Source organism: Poecilia reticulata, linkage group LG21 (genome assembly GCF_000633615.1).
Source record: "Poecilia reticulata strain Guanapo linkage group LG21, Guppy_female_1.0+MT, whole genome shotgun sequence".
Classification (NCBI taxonomy): Eukaryota; Metazoa; Chordata; class Actinopteri; order Cyprinodontiformes; family Poeciliidae; genus Poecilia; species Poecilia reticulata.
The window spans coordinates 9120867-9137036 of record NC_024351.1 but is presented as its reverse complement, the minus strand read 5'-3'; the positions used below and the strand labels follow the sequence as shown (position 1 = coordinate 9137036).

The 16170-nt window shown below is 36.7% G+C and overlaps 2 protein-coding genes across 3 annotated transcripts; one reads left to right on the top strand and one right to left on the bottom strand.

Annotated features, from left to right (window-relative positions):
* Positions 1–2514: 2514 nt before the first annotated feature.
* Positions 2515–7119, bottom strand: ppil6 (peptidylprolyl isomerase (cyclophilin)-like 6). Of its 2 annotated transcripts, none has more exons than XM_008397673.2 (8): positions 6981–7119; positions 6811–6906; positions 5133–5321; positions 3641–3703; positions 3369–3507; positions 3008–3067; positions 2792–2927; positions 2515–2696 (listed from the first exon to the last, which is right to left on the bottom strand). In XM_008397673.2, the coding sequence occupies exons 1-8, from the start codon at positions 7056–7058 to the stop codon at positions 2585–2587; spliced, it is 873 nt and encodes a 290-aa protein (XP_008395895.1). In that variant the 5' UTR covers positions 7059–7119; the 3' UTR covers positions 2515–2584. The 2 variants fall into 2 exon arrangements, with proteins under 2 accessions (XP_008395895.1, XP_008395894.1); XM_008397672.2 differs by having other exon boundaries at positions 3363–3507; positions 6981–7116.
* Positions 7120–7125: 6 nt separating this feature from the next.
* gen1 (GEN1 Holliday junction 5' flap endonuclease) lies at positions 7126–15414 on the top strand. Its single transcript, XM_008397675.2, has 14 exons — positions 7126–7195; positions 7477–7645; positions 8910–9108; positions 9179–9355; positions 9727–9837; positions 9929–10002; positions 10086–10171; positions 10302–10452; positions 11273–11309; positions 11390–11470; positions 11562–11692; positions 11794–11855; positions 13126–13275; positions 13973–15414. The coding sequence occupies exons 2-14, from the start codon at positions 7485–7487 to the stop codon at positions 15205–15207; spliced, it is 2655 nt and encodes an 884-aa protein (XP_008395897.1). The 5' UTR covers positions 7126–7195; positions 7477–7484; the 3' UTR covers positions 15208–15414.
* Positions 15415–16170: the final 756 nt, after the last annotated feature.

Here is a 16170-nt window from a genome sequence, read left to right as displayed (position 1 = left end):
TGTAAATGAGGTAATAATATCAAATAAAAATAGTAATTCGAAATAAAAATAAAAAGCACATATGATTAAATTGACGCATTCTTAAAAAACAACATTTTATCAGTGAGAATGCATTACCGCATTCTCACTTAAGATCCTGCTCAGATTTTTCGGTCGTTAACTAGTTCTACTAACTTCAACTAATTGTGCTAATTCATATATCAAAACGTTCTGCTTCTTCTGGAGATTTGTGCTATGTCTTTTGCTAAAATTCACTATTGTAGTTTTTGAAATAATGGCCTTTTTGTGCAAATTTTTTGCCCCATTGAAATACATGGTGGAATTCTGTAACTGTTAAAGTGTACACTTTACTAACTGCCTTTTTTTTTTTTTTACTTTTTATGCTTTTTGACAAACAAAATGATGCTGTTCATACATATTTCACTGTAGAGAAATAATTTGTGCTGCTTGTCTACGTTTCTGTATATACCTTCTGCTTCTACTGTCTGCAAAGGTATTCTGCAAACTAATCAATTTTAGCAATTCAAGTATCAAAATGTTCTGCTTCTTTTGCTCCTTTATGCTATTTGTTTTGCTATGTTTCACTTCTTCAAATATTTCTGATTTTGAACTAATTTCTGCTTCTGCTAATTTATGCTTTTGGCTGTTTTACTTTTTCAACTCTTTTAACTATTAACAATAAGACTTTACAGCTCTGTTGTTGTTACAGGTCTTACTGTTTTCTGTCAAACTCTTCTGGAGTACAGACATGTCACACCATCTCCTATTCCTTCAATGTATTTCTACTGTGCTCTGTTTCTGTCTGTGTGTCAGCATTCTGCTTATCTACCTTTCTGTGCCTTCTGCTTTACTGGTTTTACTGTCTACAAAGGTCGTTTGCAAACTTTAATCAATTTTACCAATTCATATATCAAAATATTCTGATTTTTGTACTATTTTTGCTTTTTGCTATAATTTCTTTTCAACTCTTTCAGGTTTGTACTAATTTCTGCTCTTCTAATTTATGCTTTTTGCAGTTTTCCTTATCAGCTTTTTCAAATATTTCAGGATTTACACTTATTTTAGCTTTTGCTAATCTATACTATATCTTTTGTTGTATGTTGCTGTTGCACTTTTTCAAATATTTCTGTTGAGTTATGCTATATATCTTTTGATACGTTACTATTGTACTTTTTCAAATATTTAAGGTTTTATACAAATATTGTCTACCTTTCTGTAAATAACGGACAGACGGACAGACACTTCTTATTCTTTGTTCTCATGTTTCTTGCATTTCTCCATCAATCATTCTGCAAATATGCTTCTTCTGCTCCTTTATGCTATTTGTTTGCTGTTTCACTGTTCAACTTTTTCAAATATTTCTGCTTTTGTACTAATTTCCACTTTCTGTGCTAATTATCATATTTATTAAGCTCTGTTTCACTTTAGACTTTTTCAAATAATTCAGGTGAGAACAAAGAATAAGTAGAAACAAACTTCTGCTTCTTCTGCTGAATTCTGCTATACCTTTGCTAAATTTCATTAAGATTTCTACAATGTATGACTGTAGCTTTCTTCTGCTTTTTTCTACTTATTTGTTCTCATGTTTCTCTCATTTCTCCAATCATTCTGCAAATATGCATTCTCATTACTGTTTCACAAGGAACAGCAATTTCTCTAGTTTCTCTTTCTTTTTTCCTGTCTAACCTTAAATTGAGCCATATAGAAAAGCAGTGCAATACCACAGGTCTGCTTTATTTTGTACAAACATAAACTGGAACCTCATATCATATTTATATGTATTTTCCCTTTATATCAATATTTATTTAATTGCTGACACCCAGACTACATCATAAGACCTGCAACATTCTGGTTGTAGGATCATTTACTGGTTTAGATGATCCTACAATAAATATATTGTAAAGGGGAATTTTTTTTACATTTCATTGCTTTCATTTTGACCCCAGACTACTTTGGGTTTCTTCAATTTTCTACTCAAAGTCCCTTTTAATTGTTTTTATCTCTTAGACCACCTGGAATCATTTACAGAAATAACTTTTCTTAGCTGAAGTATGAAAGAGTTCTTTAATGAAAGAGCAGGACAGGGTCACATCTTCTCTATTTTTAATGTGAAATGAGGATCCACATTCAGGTATCCATTTAACATAATGAAGTAAAAAATAACCAAAGTTAAACTTGCAACACCATTGGAAAATGTGCTGAGAAGATTTCTTTTTCTTTTTTTTATCTGTGAGAACAGCACAGATATTCCAAAAATGCTAAAATAAATGTCCTGAGAACAATTTGTCTTCTACATGTTAAAAGGTGTGATAACAACAATACCACCACCCCCCAACAACAAAAAATATCGCGAATACACCCAATTTGTTACTCAAGCTGTGTCCTACTCTTACATACAGACTACAAGTTTTCTACAGGACTTTGATTCTCACAAGTCAAATAAAGCTAAATAATAGAATTACGGTACATTTAAGGGGTTTTGTCTGAGCAAAAAAGTACGGATAAACACAGAAGTGAGTTTGTCCTTGAATTTACTGCATTAAAAAGAGATACAATATTAAATAAAGTGAGTAATTAATGGGCACTACATTGGTAACACTCCACAAGCTGACACTCTACATTCATATTTGGGTCTTTCATTGAAAGTCTTACTTTCTTCTAATTTCTTCAGGACTTCTACACCTTCAATCACTTGACTAAAAAGTAGAAAAAAGACATTTAATCAGAGATAATATATATCATCACATGGTGATTCACTTAATGACTACTGAAACAAGTTTGTGACACAAACCCAAAGGCAACATAGGTTTTGTCCATCCAGGGCGTCGGCTGCAAGGTGATGTAGAACTGGGATCCATTGGTGTGGGGACCCTTGTTGGCCATTCCCAGAATGCCCCGTTTTGAGTGGGAAATAGCAAAACTTTCATCTGACAGGTGAGATGGTCACATGTTGAGGTGGTACAAACTATATGAACTCACTAATTCCATCTTCAGGAACTGTTGGTACCTTCAAAAGTTGGTCCATAGATTGACTCGCCCCCATCACCTCTACTATCAAGATAAATATCTGCAGAGAGTAAAATGGAAAGTTAGACAAAGCCAGTGACATTGGACACACTTATGTCAAATATATTTTAATCCAAGAACTAAATGGAACATTTTATGCATTATTTTTTTCTTTGTGCCACAAATCCTAAAATCAGACGCCCATGTTAAAAGTTATTCATTGCATAAATAGATCTACATCATTTAACTTCCTGCATGTAAATGAGTTTCTGAATTATGTAATCCTGTTATACATGTCCTGAATATTAATGAGGCACTTGAAAAGAAGGAGGTGACAGAGTCGACTCTTAGAGCACCTCCACCTTGCACCCAGCCGTTGGGCACAATGCGATGAAACAGAGAGCCCTTGTAGCGGAGTGGGTAGCCACGCTCGTTCTCTTGTTCTCCTATGCACAGAGCCTCAAAGTTCTCTGAAGTCTTTGGACACACATCGGAGAACAGCTGAGGAGAGACGACGCAACATGCCGTTCTGTATTAGTCATTTTGTTTTCTTAAATTTTCATTCTAAATTGTTCAGTAATGTCAAATGATAAGGTTCGTCTTTAAAAGTAAAATTTGATCGAGAAGGTTTTACCTCAAAACATATCCTCCCAGGATCCTCTCCTGCTATAACAACATCCATGAAGACAAACTTGTGCTAAAAAGAAAAGAATGGAAGTTTGACTAACAACAACAACAGCAACCACAGTTTTAACTTTTAAGCAAACTCTTCAGATTTATGTTAGGGGACTTTGCCACCTTGAAATCTTAGGTATGGTAATAATTCACACATTGTCTGAACTCAATAAGCACAAAAATTATATGTAATGATGATATACTGGAACAAGTGCTAGTAGCACTTTTTTATCTAATGAAGAACAGTAGATAAAGACATGATACTCATTCTGAACACTGATTACTTGTAATATTTTAGAAATGCAAAAAAAAAATAGAAATTTACTGCATAAAAAGGAGCTGACTTGGTTCCAACTTTGTTTTCACTTTTCAACATACACTGATGAAAAACTAAGAGTCCTAATCTATGAACAATCTTTTTTTAAAACATCAGATAAGTCTGAAGGCGATACGGCATTCACTAAATAACTTTCAATCAGGGCTTCAAAGCTTTTTATCTTATCAGTTGGTTTTGCAACCATAATAAGTCCTCTTCAGTACTAAAAATAAACTCAGCATGAGAAATACTGAAAAATTTGACCGGATACCGAAAGGACCATCGACGAGGTGAAAAAGATAACAAAGTGACCTGTAGCAACCCGAAATGGCGGGTTTATGATCCACCAGCAACAACAAATAAAGCCAAGCAGGGTTACACATAATAATAGTAAATAATAGCAGTGTCTGTTTTTCAGAATAAAGTACAAAACAGTGAAGGAACTCCTATTTATAATTAATTATTTCAGCAGTATTGTGGAGAAAATGAAGATTAGAATAACAGGTTAGAATACTGCTCATCATTCCAAAAACTTTTTTTTTTTTGTTGAGCTTTTTATTTAACAGGAAAAATTTCATTTAGATAAAAAATTTCCTTTTCAAGAGATGGAGAAGTTCAAGAAATAGTCACAAGCTTACAGAAGTAGTATCTTAAAAACACTCAAACCACACACAAACAAAAAAGCCAAAGACATTTCTGATCTCTGATAGCTAAACAGTTCCTGGAAACATGACCTTCAGCTCAATGCATTAAATACTGTGTCTAAATCTACCAGCAGATACTAACAACAATTCTCTAGAAGCAGGCTGCCTGTATTACTGAAAAGTATTACTGAAAATTACTGAAAAGTGAAACTGATTGTCTCAGTACACTTTATGTCTTCATGTTTCTCTATTGTGAGTCTTCTTCTTTTAGTGGTTTATTTATTTTAATGTTCTACTCTGAGACAAAATTTAGAAGTGGCAATAAATAGGATCAGACACAAGCCACTTGCTGCACACAGCATACAGTATTTCTTGCCTACAAAATAGCATAAATAAATAGCATGCATGTTTTTAGATGACAATTTAAAAACATGCTTTTTTTAGATGCCTATATTTGTTTATGAGTTCTTGTAACTGTGGTGTCAGCCTACTCCAGATTTCTGAAGGTGTTTGGCGTAGTACTCCTCGGTGATAGCCGTATAGAAATCCTCTGGATGAGTGAGGGTGAAATTCCACTGAGTCTCTGCCCAGCTGGCGATTTGCTTTTCATTACCGAGGAGAACGCCATTAAGGAAGCATATCACATTGCTGGGATACTCCCACACATCACCACGCAGCTCCTGAAATCACAAGTTCACAACAATAGCCGTGTTGTGAATCAGCATTTTAGAATAACAATGGCGTCAAACTGCAGCGAGATCATATCTGTGGTAGGGGTGCAGGATCACAGCCGCAAGCTTTGTCCAGGCTCAGTTGGGTGTTATTTATAACAATATTTTTCATCACATACACACTGGCATTAGAAATGTAGACAATAAATTGTTTTATTTTTAAGAAGTGATAACACTTTTTAGTCATACTATGTTTGAGAAACATAGTATGACTTTTATTAATCACAGTGTTTGAAATGCTTAGCTTGTTTTACCAGTCTTTGTTTGGTTTGAAATGTCTGATGAGTTGCTTATTGTGTGATATTTCATCCATAATTTTCATACAAAATCTGTTGAAAGTAATTGACCAGCAAGAGGATATTGAGGGGAGTTGAAAGGATCATTAGTTTACCTACTTTCTCCCAAGGATCTGTTTCAGATCCGCTGCAGTAATATTGCACTCGAGATCCTCAGAAACTCCCCACACCCTCTCTAAGAACTTTGTGAACTTCTTTCAAAGCACTGTTTTATATTACTGCACATATTTTATATTTTTATTTTGTTTTGCTGTTTTACTGGTTCATTTTAATTTACGCTGATCTGTTCAAGTTCGTATTTATTGCATATTATTACTGATATGATAAAAGTATTTATCTAATTTAGATTAAATATTTCTGTATTTCAAGTACTGAAATAGAGCTTAATATGAGATATTTTTGCAATGATTAGTACAGTTCCTTCATATTCCTTTAAAATGTTCACTATTGTATTTCTCAATGCCCACAAGTTTTTTTTACAGTATGTTTCTTCCAGCTTTGCACAGGGAGACTGAAACTTTTATCCATTCTTCTTATTAAAATAGCTCAATCTCAGACAGACTGAATGAAGAGTATCTATGAACACCAATTTTGACTGTGTCATAATGAAAATATGAATATGCTTCGATTTGAACTACCACATTGTAGCTCTGCCTATATTTGCAGAGCCAGTTTCCTACTGGAAGCCTCTAACACACTGTCTTTCAGATTTGACTTGTATTTAGCTCCATCCATTTTCAATTCTGACCAGCTTCCCTTTGGCTCCTGAAGAGAAGCATACCCAAGACATGATGCTGCCACCACCATGTTCCACAATGAGCTTATTGCTTTATAATCCAATCCTGCTCCATGGAGTCTCAGACCCGACCTTTCTGGTGTGTTTCTTGGTCTCCATGATGCTGTTTGTTCACTAATGTCCTCTAACAAATATCTGAGGCCTACACAGAATCACAGAGTTTTACTTACAGGTAACTTCTTTGGGTAATTGGTTGCACTGGATTAAGGGTATTAAGAGGATTGAAAGATTACATGCCATACTTTTCACGAGATTTTTGAAGATTTATTTATTGTTTTCTTTTCGGTTGACAGTTTTACTTTAGCTTGTGTTCTTTCTGAATAATTTGCTGAATGAAATAACCTACCCTTTTCTTCTTGCATAGGTATTCATGCCAGTCAAATTCAAGAAGTGGCACAATTACTGGATCCAAAAGATCATCAGGGAACTGTTGTTTGAGTCCCTACAATGACAGAGGTGGAACTTTAAATTAATTATTTAACCAACAGGAGGAACATAATATATGTGTCATTTTACCTCGGCTATACTTCTGGCAGCATGGAAATTTGGGTCTTTAAGTAGGCCAACGATTTCTATTTGCGTTTGTGAGGCCATTGATAAACTTCTCAGCGCATAAACAAACTCTGAGTATCCATAGCAACAATCTGTGAAGGCGCATGAAAATGACGTCTCGTTGTTTGAAAGTCAGGCTTCGATCTACTTTGTGGCTGTCTTTCCTACTCTCCTACAAGGTTCATTTGAAAGCTTTAATAACCACAATATACCGAAGGGGGATTTATATTTAATCATTTTATTAAATTTATATATTGAATATAATCTATGTATGATGTAAAGACAGTCGTCACTACAGAAAGGAAGCGTAAGAAAACAAATTGGGACGCAGCCTAACGGAGGCGGCGCCAGTGTTTGAAAACTTCGACTTGCCAAGCTGTTCCGTGTTCCTTTTCTGCGTTTTTTATTTTTTATTTTTAATATTTTTGTTTATCTTCTTAACTTGATTCCATTTTACTAGCATTAATCATGGGTGTTCACGACTTGTGGTCCATCGTTGAGCCAGTCCGAGAGGCAGTGCCGTTGTACAGTTTGAGCGGAAAGACTCTGGCGGTAGACCTGAGTTTATGGGTCTGTGAGGCGCAGCACGTCCAGGCCATGATGGGCAGAGTTACGAAGCCACATCTGAGGTAAGTGTTCATATATTGTTCCTAAAAAAAATTTGAAAATTAGAATATTTTGTTTGACATACCATAGCAGCTTATTTTACCCACTGTGATTCCTAACAGGCGTTTCGATGAGCAGTTGTTTTTAAAGAGACCATCCAAAAGTACATTTTTTCACACTGAGTATAAAAGTACATCTGGGTAATGAATTATGTTCCACTCAAGAATCTCACAAATTATAAATGGATTGAAAAAATAAAAAACCTGTACTGAAAGAAACCCCCCAGAAAGTTCAGCTTTGTGTGTACTTGTCTTGATGACATCACAAGAGGCATAATAATTAAGCTGATCAGATGACATTAGAAAAGACTCTTAACAAAAGACAGAATCTGGGAAGATATTCCACGTAGATTTTGCAACATTTGAGTTTCAATGCCTGAGTTTGAGGACAAAAATTAAACTACAGCCACATCAAAAGAAGTGAGTTGAGGGATGATTGGTTCCATATGCTTATATACTTAAATAGTAATATCTATTGACATGGTGTATCTATTTTTTGTCTTATATTTGTGTATTTAGGATTTAAGATGTTGTTTTTAATTTTTATATCAGCCTGTTTTTACTAGATGTGCAGCACCTTTGTTAACCTTGCATTGTTTTTAAAAGGCTGAATAGATAAACATGATATGGTACGGTAATGTAATTTGACCCTAGAGTGACACTGCATTCAATCTGAAGTAGGCACGGTCACTATAACGTTCTCATAGTATCTAATTGCTTTTAATTTAAACAAAAAAGCTACAGTATTTTTTATTTATTGATTCATTTATTGCTGGGGAGGGGTGCTTGTATCAGAGACCTTTCCAAGCAGATTGACTTTTGTTTTGAGGGAGAAGTGTAGCAACTTTTTCCTAATTTTACTAGAGCTTCCTGAACAAATTTTCTTGAGAACTATGCAGTGATCCCATATGTGGTTTTAACATTTTGCTGCAGAAATATGTAACTAAAAGAAACACGTTTAAACTAGGAGTTTTCATGAACTAAATTACAAATGGCTATTTTTGTCAGCTGCCTTATGTGATGTCACCAGGCATGTGTGCATTGAAGTTTGTTTTTAGAAAGGTAGGTTTTATCCTGATTACATAGTGATGTACAACAAAATGGCAAACAAAAACAAATTATAGCTTGATCTATAGCTATCAAACTAATACAAAATGTGAGTTTTATTAATTTAACAGGAAACTCTGTGTTACAAGTGAAAAGTAACGCAATGCTGTTTAATGTGCAGGAATTTATTTTTCCGAGTGTCGTCGCTCACACTGATGGGAGTGAAGCTCATCTTTGTCATGGAGGGAGAAGCTCCCAAACTTAAGTCAGAAACGATGAGCAAAAGGACAGAAATGAGATTCGGAGGATCCAGAAAAGCCCATTCCTCAAAGTCATCCACAACTACCAGCAGAGGGCGCTTTAATGCTGTGCTACGAGAGGTAAGTCTTTCTGATAACCGGCTGTAAATAATTCCCCCCAGCTCTTTGTCAACCTCTGTGTTTCCTACAGTGTGCAGAGATGTTGGACTACCTGGGTGTGCCCTGGGTGACAGCAGCTGGGGAAGCAGAGGCCATGTGTGCTTACCTGGACTCAGCAGGGCTGGTTGATGGCTGCATCACCAACGATGGAGATGCATTCTTGTATGGGGCTAGGACGGTATACAGGAACTTCAATATGAACAGTAAAGTATGTTTCTGGAAGTTAAGAGAAAACCCTTGCACATGTTGGGGCTAAGATCTCAAAAAGACTACAATTAATACTAATAATGTTCTGCTTTTGACAAAATCAATACATGCCAGTTTGACATAATAAGTCAGCTAATAGATTAATCATATATTATTTATTTGCAGTTAGTTAACAAAATGTTCAGTTATTGAATTAATTTACATCACCAATTACATGATTTTGTGTCATTCTTGTGGTTACAAAATTCTCATTTGCCGCTTTATTTTGTAGACAGTAAGAGATTCCTCATTATTGTAGATCATCATTTACACTCCTAACCCTAATCTAGATGGAACTGATGTGTCAATTTTTGACTTTATTTGTTCTCCCAGGACCCTCAGGTCGATTGCTACCAGACGTCTCGAGTGCAAACTGAGCTACACCTGTCAAGAGAGAATCTTGTTGGCTTGGCCATTCTCCTCGGTTGTGATTATATTCCTAAGGTAGAGAAGACACAGCTTAAAAAAGTTACTTCAGAATAATATTTCTAATTACATTTCTGTTTCCTAATGTACATCTTAATGGTTCCCTCAGGGTATACCTGGTGTTGGCAGAGAGCAGGCCTTGAGGCTTGTGCAGACCCTGAGAGGACAGTCACTTCTACAGAGGTCCTACTCATATGGTTGCTAATATGTACGTTGCATTAACTAGGGTTGTAGATCCTCAGGAAATCTAACTCTTGTCACTAAAGGTTCACCCAGTGGAAGCAGGAGAGTCCTGACGTGCCTGTCGGAGTTGCAAAGAAAGTTCCTCACTGCAACTTATGTCGACATCCTGGTGAGCAAACCAAAGCGGCAGCGACTTGTCTCACACGTTGCTGAATTAAAGCTATTTAATCTGCCATGTTAAAATATGCACATATGTGACAAATTTCAGGAATCAACACTGGTTTCTCTTTGGCTCTCAGGCTCAGCTAAGGCACACGAGCGTGGCGGCTGTGTGCTCTGCGGCAGTCGGCGATTCTGCCAGCCTCAGGACTTCGATTATCGGTGTCCGTGTGACTGGCACTGCTACGAACAGAGCCGCCAGGCATCGTCTCTGGAGGCAAACGTCAGGAAGTACGCGTCGTTTCAAAAAGCTGGTCGAAACCATGAAAATCTAAATGTTGATAATAAAAAAATGTAAATAATTAACAGGACTGAAAAAATGCAAATAGGAGAAGAGAAATCATAAAGTGAACATGTTTAAAGGATTAAATGAATATTTACATACAACAGCCTGTCATAAAAGGTGCATGAAGAATTGAAATGGGCTTGATCTTTACCATGTAAGCCACCTACCTTAATTCAGTCACACATTTTCCCAAAGCAAAGGGAAATTCATGAAAATTTCAGACTTAAAATATTTAAATTGAGAACTTTATCCAACAAAGACAAATTTTACTCACAAACCATAAGAGATCTTTGGGGGGGGGGAGCAGGATTACTACCATCAATTATTAGGACAACAACATTTTAACATTCATAAACTGAAAGTACTTTTGACTCATGAATTAAAATTTTCCCAACTGTTTTTTCTAATTTTTTTAAATATAGTGACATAATCTAGTGGTGTACTTTGGGTCAAAGTAAAGCAGTGTGTAATTGTGAGAAAAATGATGCATAATATGTCTGTATTTTTTACATTTAGCCTCCTTTATGTTGATACCCCTAAATAAAACTGAGTTCAATCAACTGAATTTGGCTCACAAACACCAACGCTGGTCGATGATAAACTTATTGGTTCTTGTGCATCTAGATTCACAAACTGTAATAGATTTAAAACGAGATTTTATGTGCTAGACCGGCATGAATGTTTACAAATATAAATCTAAAAAGTTTGGCTGTTGGGGGGAAATGAAGGTTTAAAATGTCTGTGATCTTTTCTTTTATATTTTAGAAAAACTCTGGCAAGTCACCAGTTTCCATTTACAGAGGTTTGTGTATTTTTTTATTTTTTCAGTTTTTCTTCTTCTTTCAGTAACACCTGAAATAATACTTGAATGTTTTATTCTAGATCATAAACGAGTTTCTGGTTTCCAAGGATAAACCTGTGGCACATTTTAAGAGGAGACAGCCAAATATTCTTCTGATGCAGGTAAAGTGTTTTTACATTTTTCATTAATTTAAACGCCTCCTGCTGCCTTTTATAGACATGAATTAGAAAGCTTGCATCTTGTTTTCCGTAGAAATTCGCTTACGAGAAGATGGAGTGGCCAAAACACTACACGAGTGAAAAGGTCTTGGTCCTGATGACCTACACTGAGCTGATGAACAGAAAATACGGAAGACACGTCCCCTCTCAAATCATGCCTATCCGGTAGTCTTATGACGTTTTTTTAAAAGCTGTAAAGCTGCATTATTGTGATAAAATTGCTGTATATGTGCTTTTCTTTAAAATAACTTATTTTTCTGTTAAAGAATACTGAAACCAAGGGTGAGGAACGCTGTCGCTTGCTTTGAAGTCATCTGGAACACTCCAGGTCAGTTACAATCCTCACTTCTTTCCTGAATAAATGACCCCTTGCGTTTAATTTGTCCTCTTCGTGGCTCGTTATATGCTCGGGGAGTGAAAAAAACCCGCTGGATTTGTGAGCTGGTGACACGACTGCAGCGCTAAGTTGGGGTGCAGGGTGTTCGTCACCGGGTTGTCTGTTAGTGACTGGCTGTGAGGTGGGGTTCAGAGGTGACAGATCAGTCACAACAGCTTCTAGGTGCTAAACCGGCTTCCTCTCTGAGCTGGGAAGTCTGTCAAATCAAAGCAGACATCACTAACAAGCCCGTTTGACATCACTGACCTGAGAAAGTCTCAACGAACTGACTCAGGTTGCAGATTTTTATCGTGTGTAACAGAAGAAATACTTTTAAATACAAATATAAGTTGTGTTACTTGAATTGTGGCCAAATTGTGGCAGCTATGTCTGAATTACACAGACTAATTATGTAAGTCTATGACCAAATCAGGGAAGTGGCCCCACTGTTAGATTCCATTTAGTTTATAAAAGAAATGTAAATGAATACAGGGCAATTTTAAATCAGATATTTTAGGTTGTTTTTTAAACAACTTCTTACATATACTTGTGACAAATCTTCAGATATGCAAACAGACATGATAATTTGTATGTATGGCAGGTTTGAAATAGTTTTTGTTCTTTTGCAGTATTCTGATTATTTGTTCACAATACAAGGAAACTGAGACCATATTTGCTGATTTCACTTTCCTGTTTCCTCGGTAATCTGGGGGTTTGGTTGAAGTGATGCAAAAATAATAAAATGTATGTTTTGAGATTAACTTTATTGTGTTTTCTGCTTTGGGTCTTTCATATGTTATCGACTAATAATTTAAAATGCTTTTTTTTTTTTTTTTGCCATTATTGCAGAAATTTGATTTCTGTTTTCAATTTAAGATTTCATTTCTTGGCTTTGAACCTCTTCAAAATTTCATGCTTTATTGTTTTTTTTTCCTGGTGAAGATATGTTTCCTTGCACTGTAAAGCTATCACTTTGCATATATAGAATGGGGAATTTTTTTCCTTAAAAAAATACTTTCATCATTAACACTGACATTTATTGATCTAAAATATTAGAAAATACATGAGTAGTTGTAATCTGTAGTGAGGGGTGAAAATAACAATTGAGATTCATAAAAAAAAGTAAAACTAAAGACACAAGAAAGGACCATAGCTCTTAGTTTAGTTAGCCAGACATAAGGCTAACAATGTCCTAAGCTAAATTTGTTCCTTTTTTCTGCAGAACATTTTGTGTTTCCAGAGGAACGACCCACAGAGGACCAACATGAGGTGAGGACGGTGGAGGAAGAGTCGCTTTTCCGCGTGGCTTTCCCGGAGATCGTTGAAAGCTACGTAAGAACCAAAGCTCTGCTTGAAGAGAACAAAACTAAACGTAAGACACCTATTTTCACCTTAAATAGATCCCTAGATTCCACTACATGTTGTTTTCAGTGCAATAGTTATTTAATAAGGTGCTTGCATGATCTCATTCTGCATTTTTCCGTAAATAGCTCCCTTGACAAACTTCCCAGACTTCCCAGTCTGCGCTGCCGGGGCGGCGCAGATCAAAGCTGTTTGAAGGTTTTACATGTGTTTTTAAGGCTCTCGCTTACAGCAGCTCTAACACCTGAAAATGTAGAGTTAGCAGCTCAATCACTTCACACCAGAACCTTTAATGCAGCCAAGAAGTGTCTGCCTCACAGGATTTGCTTACTTTTCTTTTTTTTTTGCCACCACAGTAATCATTTGTGTTTATTTGCTTTCAATCCAATTTTAAAAGAAATTTGACATGTCTACATAATGACAGTTACAATTCCTGGTCAGCCTTTTATTTTAGAGACAAAATGAGACAAATACGTAACGGATATGAGCAAATGTATAAAATATACTACTACAGGAAACAGGTGGCAGTCACAGTAAATTGACTGTTTGTTCATATCTCACACTCAGCGGTGCGTTTTTAAAATTCAGTAATTGAGAAATGTTTATTGACAGTGCCAGAAATATCCAATTGTGGCCGGTTAAACAGAAACACCAGGAAAGTCCTCTGACATTCCTGTCTCTCTCTCTCTTTTTTTTTTTTCTTACAGAGAAGAAAGCGAGACGGAAAAAGGAGAAACCATCTGATGGTGTCGCAGATCTCTTGGCTCGGATGACGCTTCAGACGTCCTCAGAGAACAGGTCCACTCAGCCACAAGCTCATCTCCCTTCCGGCTCAAGCTCCGAAAAAACAGAACCGATCATTTTAGACACTCCGGTGAATCGTAAGCAACACAGGAAAGAAAAAGAAGACGGTCAAGTCCGCGAAACTCTGCCTGACGTCGAACCAGAGAGCGCTTCACCTTCTGTCTCTGCCGTCATTGACGCCCTGCATCTCAGCGATATCGACTGGGATGCGTTGTCTTTCACTTCCTCGCCTTCCTCACCGGCGGTCCAGGGTGCAGAGCCTGGGAAAACTGATGAAACGCAAGGTGCAACCAAGCGGCCAGAGCTCTGCTACACTGAGTGTCCTCTGAGAGACAGAGTCCTCATGAGGAACACAGACAAATCTCTGAAGGCTGCAGCTGAGGTTTCAAAACATCTGAACTGTGAGTTGGTCATTTCACACAGAAAGCAAACTGGGGAAATGTCCAGTGGAAGCAGCAGTGAGGGCATCGTGTTGACTGGCAATGAAAAGGAACCACTAACAAACAAAATCCAATGTACGTTAAAAGAAAGTCTTGAAAGATCAAAAGAGCCAAAAATTCGGCCATGTGATGCTCAAAGTAAGACAAAGGAGGAATCTAACGGACGTGAAAAGCCTCCTCCGAAATATAAATTTGTCAGAGCTGCTTTGTCTTTGTCCTCTGCTCCGCCACAGAGATGCAACTCTGACCCGGGACAAAGAGACAAAAAAAGCAGCAGCAAGAAGACCGTCTGCATGAGCGCGTGCTCATCCAGCGAGGACAGCGACGTTGAAAACCGGCAATCTGGACCTCAACGTCAAGCAAAACTAAAACCGGCAAACAAAAGTATAAGTAGCTTAATATACGACTTCCCTCTAAAACCAGCCTGTGATCAGTTTAAAGCTGCTAATCCAAAGACTTCTCAAACGCTTCAATTAACTGGACCAAAGTCACAGAGCCATGGGGAAAAAGTTGAAAATGAAACGCTTGCATCAACGAAAAACAGCCGTCAGGATGTCCAAACAGCTAGAGTCAGTGATGATGAGATTCTCCAGACTCCTGCTTCCCCTGTCATCGTGTTAGACGGTGAGGATTCTGTGATTTGTAGTGACAGTCCCCTGCCACTGGCTGAGAGACTGAGACTAAAATTTCTGAAGTGAGCATCCGGTTTTGTCGTTTGGAAGGGTATTTTTTTATATTTTATTCACATCCTATTTGCTTGTAAGTAAGTAATTTTTTTCAGGTGTTTTGCTTTTTGAAAAGCAAAATGCCGGAGGGTAGGCTCAGAATACTGTGACCCAGTTTGAGTTTTATTTGTGTGTTGTGTTTGAAAATAAACTTAGAAGATTTATTTGTATTTTGAAAAAGTCTGGAAATTGATTTATTTCATATTCATTGTATAAAGCACTCATCCATCCAGTCAACCTGCCCAAACTCATGCATGTTCAAAAATACATCTCTTGAAAAAAAAAATTAAACAAAGTTACAATTCTTGCCTTAATTATGCTTAATGCATAAATCTAAAATCACTGCCTAAAGACTTGGTACCAATGCATTCTGTAAAAGCATCAGATATGATTTTCCAGATTGTGGAAAAATATTAGGATTTCTTTCGGACCTTTTTCCTGCCCTGTTGTCTAAATCCACCCATGCATCTCTTTGTTCTTCCATTCATTACTTGACTTCTGTGAACGTATCATCCACTATTTTTCATAATTTCTGTATCATTTTTACTTGGAAAAACTGAAATGTGAACCATAGGAACTTGAGTGTGGGGTTCAGAGAGGAAACAATTCAAGTTGAAAAACTTTTTTTTTTCTCTATAAAACACAAATTGTCCAAAGACATGTAATAGTTGCTCATCTTATTTTCTCTGACTACTCTTATTTTTTCCCCCAGCTGAAGGAAGCAGGGACAGAAGATGCTGAAGCCACTGTTTTTAAAACAACACGGCAGTGTTGTGTCCCCTTGATCCTGAGTGAGGGCTCACACCTTTTCAGACATGAAAGGTCTGGCAGAAGTTCTGGTGACAGCTGCATCCTCTGCCCAAATAACATCCCCGCAAAAAAAGTCCTACTGATTTCAACTTAATTCTCTTGGAACCAAAGTTTCAGAATAAAGTA

Excerpts from the sequence above, each read along its gene's own strand:
- ppil6 (XM_008397672.2), bottom strand. The coding sequence starts at position 7,058 with ATGGCCTCACAAACGCAAATAGAAATCGTTGGCCTACTTAAAGACCCA. Across the intron at positions 5,322-6,810 it reads ACCTATGCAAGAAGAAAAGG|GAGCTGCGTGGTGATGTGTG; the intron begins GTAGGTTATTTC and ends TTGTGATTTCAG. Across the intron at positions 2,928-3,007 it reads CTATGGACCAACTTTTGAAG|ATGAAAGTTTTGCTATTTCC; the intron begins GTACCAACAGTT and ends CTCACCTGTCAG.
- gen1 (XM_008397675.2), top strand. The coding sequence starts at position 7,485 with ATGGGTGTTCACGACTTGTGGTCCATCGTTGAGCCAGTCCGAGAGGCA. Across the intron at positions 9,356-9,726 it reads ACTTCAATATGAACAGTAAA|GACCCTCAGGTCGATTGCTA; the intron begins GTATGTTTCTGG and ends TTGTTCTCCCAG. Across the intron at positions 11,310-11,389 it reads ACCAGTTTCCATTTACAGAG|ATCATAAACGAGTTTCTGGT; the intron begins GTTTGTGTATTT and ends GTTTTATTCTAG.